At 31.3% G+C, this 5,863-nt stretch overlaps 1 protein-coding gene across 2 annotated transcripts; it reads left to right on the forward strand.

Annotated features, from left to right (window-relative positions):
* The first annotated feature begins 3,065 nt into the window (after positions 1 to 3,065).
* LOC147810145 (uncharacterized) lies at positions 3,066 to 5,406 on the forward strand. Of its 2 annotated transcripts, none has more exons than XM_087160492.1 (2): positions 3,066 to 3,395; positions 4,637 to 5,406. In XM_087160492.1, exons 1-2 carry the CDS (start codon positions 3,254 to 3,256, stop codon positions 5,320 to 5,322), a joined length of 828 nt encoding a protein of 275 aa, XP_087016618.1. In that variant the 5' UTR covers positions 3,066 to 3,253; the 3' UTR covers positions 5,323 to 5,406. The 2 variants fall into 2 exon arrangements, with proteins under 2 accessions (XP_087016618.1, XP_087016619.1); XM_087160493.1 differs by having other exon boundaries at positions 3,067 to 3,365.
* Positions 5,407 to 5,863: the final 457 nt, after the last annotated feature.

Here is a 5,863-nt window from a genome sequence, read left to right on the forward strand (position 1 = left end):
TAATAAACATTTAGCTAGAATCCTATTACAGATAAAAGCGATTAAAAGAAAACCATTTTCGTGGTTTTCCGTAGCGTGTAAAGCAAAATTTGACAATTTTAATTAAAATTGGTTATTTTTATAGCAATTATACTTCGATGCTTAATATCGGACTTACTTTGATTTCTGGGTTGAGTTAATAAGAAGAGCTTTTCGTTCTGTTCAGAAAGATGGTACCCTATCTATTAAGGATAATAATAATAAAAAAATGGCTGTTTAAAAAAAATAAATTCATTGAGATGATGATGAACATTTGGCTTCAATCCTATTATCACCAAGCAATTCAAAAAAATACATTTTCGTTGTTTTCCTTTGCGTGTAACGCAAAATGTGATTATTTTGATTTAATCTTAATTAAAATAAACTAATCTTTTAACTTTCATAAATATAATTTTACTCCGATGCTTGAATTGCAAGTTATTTTATTTTATATACCAATAACACCAATCTGAAAAACATTTTCGTTTGTTTTTCTTAGCGGGTAACGCAAAGTTTGATAATTTTAATTTCAATTTAATCTTGATTATAATTAATTATTTTTATAACTTTCATAAATATGGTTTTATTCCGATACGTAAATAGCGAGTTACGTTGATTTTCGGGTTGAGTTAAAAACTACAAAAATATGAAGAACGTCTCGTTATACGACGGTTACTCTGAAATTTTTGAGATACGCGCAGACAAGAATTTACAAAATAAAAATAACGGTTTAATTTTAAAGTACAAAGTGTATTTTAACACGGCAGACTGTTTTTTATTGACTTACTCAAACTTGTTTAGCGTAGAATAAATTTTAAACAGAAGAGAAAATGGAGTTGACGCGAAAACATTTTCGCGCTATGATTTTCCACGATTTTAAAGCAGGATTAAATCAAGAAGAATGCGTTCAGCGGTTGCAATTAGCATTTGGTGATGAATCTCCAGCTCGTGTTACTGTATTCAGATGGTTTAAAGAATTTAGCAGAGCAGAGGTCGCAATTAATCTGAGGCATTTAATCTGTGGAAAATTCGACTCCAAAAGTGCATTGATGCTGGAGGAGACTACTTTGAACACACCTAAAATTTTGCAAGTGTAACTTTAAAAGCCTAGTTGTATCTCAAAAATTTCCGAGTAACCCTCGTATTCACGAAGAAGTCACTCAAAGATGCTAAAAAAAAAATTTATTATAAAAAATTCATTGCGATTACTGAGCTTTTAAATGGAATCAAGCAATCTGAAAGATATTTCGGTGGTTCCTCTTTACGTGTAATGCAAAATATGATTGTTTTCTCAAACTCTTATTCAAGCAAGGAAAAAAAAACATTTATACCACTACTAACCACACCAAAAACCGGAGTAAATGCTTTATAATAAAACTTATACGCCAAGAATTTGGAATTATGAAGAACTTGCCTGTATATTTTGATTCAATAAACTGGTCTATTTTCTGCTTCCCTTCTTACAATTTTTTTAAAAGTGAAAAATGACATGTTGCATCTTCTCAGGGCTCGAAAAACCGTCCGTCCTCGGGGGCCAAAAATTCCCCGCGGACAACGAATGTCTGGAATCAGACGTCCGCGCGGACGGCCATTTTCCCGTTGATGTTCGTGATACATTTTCAATTTTTGTCATTAGAATTGATGTTTTCTCTGTCTGGTAGTACTGTAGCGGTTGAAAGGGGTTCTTCAGCAATGAACTTACAAAAAAACACATTATGTACTGATCTTAAACAAGAAACGTTAAACGCAATTATGAACATCTACCTAAATAGAAAACCCCTTTCAGATTTCTGTGCAGAAACCTTTGTATATCATTGGCTTGATTGTGGAACTGGCAAACGTCATATTTTATTCATTTAAAAAACGCAGTACCCTCGGATAAATTGACATTCCAGGTAACTTGACCTTCGTCATTATAATTATTTCATAAAAGAAATAAATTATTTCATAAAAGAAATACTAGGTTACTATTAGTAACCTAGTAATTCTTTTATTACTGTATAATGTAATCCTAGTAAATAACAATTCATTGTGCAATTTACATAAATGTTTGTAATAAATAAGAGAAAATTATATTTTTATTTATTTAGAAGCGACGGCATAGTTTCAAGGGAGGACGGGTACATTGTTGGACAAGCCGTCCTCGGGGACGGGTGAAATTTCTGAGTTTTTTCGAGCCCTGCATCTTCTGACTCTTCTATATTACTGTTAGAAAATTTGACGGGTCATCAGGTTGTCTTTTGTCAACATCTGAATAAAATTCGAGCAAATAGTATTGTAATTGTAATGGTGAAAATATCAAAATGATGAAATAAGCATGAACTTCTTATACAGTGTTAAAATTCAAAAACTTAAGTACTAGGGTTCCTATGAATTTATTATTTTACTAATAACTTATTCTAGTATGTTATATTGAAATATCTGATATATGTATATTGAAATATCTGATATATCTGAAGAAAAAAAAAATTTCTAACCAAATATTCTTTGAGTCAGGAAAAGACAAAAAAAAAAAAAAAAAAAAACCTTTGATTTTTTTGAAATATACTTGGCTTTTGATTACAAACGCCTTAAAACTTTGTTCTCGATGAAAATAATTTCAAATGATTTTAATCCTTCATCATTTATTAACCTCATTATATCATGTTTTTGATCGAAGTTCGGCAGCGTGCTTGTTCTTTCTCTCCTAAACATTAATTTGATCCCTACACACGTTTTTCATTCCATTTCTTATAAGGATTCGTAAAATATATATTAACGGCCCGGATTAGAGAACTACAGAATTATCTTCTTCAAAAATGGCAATTATTTAATTTAAATTTGATCCTTTTGTGCGTGTGATCTCAGTGGCGTAGCGAGCTTAACTCGCGCCCGGGGCACAATACCTTTTTAGCGCCCCCCCCCCATTCGAAAACCATACAATATAATATGTTAAATATACTCGCAAATTAATAAATAAATAAATAAAGTAAAATAAATAAAGTCATAGGCTCAAGCTAGGCTTTAAATTTGAGACAAAAATGTAGTTGAGAAAACAAGACTAGATTTTGAAATGTATGGGCGCGTTCCTTTATTCGCACAGAGTGCACTGGTTCCACACCAGTCGTTCCAAAATTAAACGAGTTTTGAACCAGTGCGAAACTGATCGTTTTTTTATTCGAACTGAAATTGGTTAGTGTCGCACGAAGTGCACTAGTTTGAAAGTCGGTGTGCTTGTTGAGAATACAAATTAAAAATGGCCGGCAGTGGTATAGGTGAAATGCAGTATTATAATCAGTGTTCTAATTGCAAGCTTTTAGGCCGAGAAGACGAAATTACAGAACATGTGAAGAATTGCCCAAAACAAAGTGAATCTATTAGTAATTCTCTTACTTTTGGTATGTTATATAATAAAAGAATTATGTTAATGATAAGGTAAATTACGTACTAAAAGTTGAGGATGATCATGGAATAGATAATAAATATTAACTTCCAATGTTTATTATTATGCATATATTTGTACGTATGATACTCTGTTGAAGAGTGATTATGTATTTTTTAATATATATTATTTGAAATTAGTAAGTTAATTTCTTTTCATTGTTATTAATAAGAATTTTTTAGGCTCGTGTTATTCGCTCGTTTCCGTCTGTGAATTTTTTAAGTTAATGATAAATATACTTATAGGTATGATTTATAAAAATTTTGTAGGAAAATTAATTAGATGTTTATGATTTTATGTTAAATTTGTTTCAGACAATAATATGAAACTCTCTTAAAAAAAAGAGAGCACTATTATAAATTAAGCATGTTGATTTGATATTACCATCAAACCCTTTCGTATATTAATGTTTGAAAATGTTATTTTACATTATCGATTCTTTTGGCATTGTTTTTACCAGTTACATTAAATCTTAAAGGTTAAAAATCTGTAAGTACATTTTTTCAGCATTTTGTAATTATGAAAAATATTTTTTTGTACAAGCACATCAGTAATTGTAGTAAATAATTTTCTCGATTTATTTGATGTATCATCACAATCATAAGTTTTTCGAGTAAATTTTTAATTTATTTTGAAGAAAAGTCATTGAATTATGTATTATTAACAACACACTTGCCAATATTTACTTTTTTTCCAGGATAATTTTTCGGAGTGGTAATAAAAAGTTTGTTGATATGTAATTTGAGACGAAATTATAATTCTTATTATACTGCAGGGGTCTATCCAGGCCGAATTTACTACCGTTTAGCGGTATGTTTCTCATTTAGCTAATGTTTTGATTTTTTCACCATGTACAATCTAAATAGCTAATATACTTTTTTAAAAGCCAATAAGAACATTGATAGAATTCTTCTACATCAGTACAATACTATGTCTTTGATGATAAAATACTATGTCTGCGAAATCAGATTAACCTTTTCGTGGCCAGTAGCCTTTATGTGCTCATTCAGGGCGTAGTGAGAAGAATTATACTACGGGATAGGGGTGTTACACCAAAAAGTTTTTTTTTTTTTTTTTTTTAAGAAAAAAAATTGCCAATGGTGAAGTTTTTGTCCTATATACATCAATTATTGTCTAGTCTTAAAATTTTTGAGACTTTTAAATAGTTTTGTTATTAATTTTAAATTTTTTTTACAGACTCTTGGGCTGATCCTGACGAGCCATTGTCTGGTAGCGTTGAACAGTCTGGTAACATATCAGAAGGAGAAACAGGTGAACTGTTGCAAGGTAAAAATGTATTTGCATGGAGCAATTCGGCTACACTGCTTTTGCTCTCTATATATAAGGAGAAGCTGGAGCGCTTTAAGTATAATAAGAAGAAAACAGTATGGACTGAAATTGCTACAGCTATGGGGAAGCACGGATATCAATTGAGTCATATCCAGTGCGACAACAAGATCAAGGGACTGTTGTCCAGTTACCGGAAAGTGAAAGACAATAACCGGCTTTCCGGTAGCAAGCGCATAACTTGTAAATTTTACGAAGAATTAGATGCAATGTTTTGTAAAGCACCTACGATCAACCCTGTCTCTGCTTCATCTTCCCTGTCTGGATTTGTGCAATCTAATTCAGACAGAGGAGCTGAATCCTCTTCACGTTCCCCTTCTTCCCATCTCCCCCCTTCCTTCCTTCACCATCCTTCTACGGCTCAGGATGAGCCAACTAGAACGCCGAATCCTACACCGAAGCGAAAACGTGAAGAGGAAGAGCCTCACTATTTTGCTCTTTTTAGGGAAAGTTGTGAGAGACGGCACAGGGAAAGGATGGAACAAAACAAAGAATTCCTTTCCCTGTTAAAAGAGCTCATTTCCAAGTTGAATTAATTTATTATTGTTTAATTTCATTTATGTTTAATTTCTTTTCCACTTGTATGTGCAAAATAAATAATTTTGTTCTTAATAATTAAATAGTGAGTGCTTGATGTGGTTTTTTTTTTTATCATATTGTCTGTATTTAGATTAGTTCATGAAAAGCCAGTAAAATTAGGTATGTATAAGTTCAGTTATTTATGGATGACAGTTTTCATTTTTATTGGGTCAGGCAATGAATATCCAGTGAGCTGAATACATTTATCTGCATATTAATCATATTTCATCTTTGTGAGAAAAAAAGAATGGAAAATTTTTAAATATTTTATGCAAGCCAAATTATATCAGAATAAAGTAGTTGGAGATTTATTGTAATTGGGTTCGTTAAAAATTATAATTCTTTGAACTTTGTTAACGCTTAATTTTTAATGTATTTTTTATATATTATAAATTTTGTATTTCTTACGGTGTTCCTCTAGGTCAGGGGTCGCCAAACTTTTTTGATTATCGACCCCTATATAATTTTTCGAAATCTCCATCGACCCCCGCAAAAGTA

This window comes from Parasteatoda tepidariorum, chromosome 4 (assembly GCF_982258835.1).
Source record: "Parasteatoda tepidariorum strain Cologne lab strain chromosome 4, Ptep-v5.0, whole genome shotgun sequence".
NCBI classification, from domain to species: Eukaryota; Metazoa; Arthropoda; class Arachnida; order Araneae; family Theridiidae; genus Parasteatoda; species Parasteatoda tepidariorum.

Excerpts from the sequence above, each read along its gene's own strand:
- LOC147810145 (XM_087160492.1), top strand. The coding sequence starts at position 3,254 with ATGGCCGGCAGTGGTATAGGTGAAATGCAGTATTATAATCAGTGTTCT. Across the intron at positions 3,396-4,636 it reads TAGTAATTCTCTTACTTTTG|ACTCTTGGGCTGATCCTGAC; the intron begins GTATGTTATATA and ends TTTTTTTTACAG.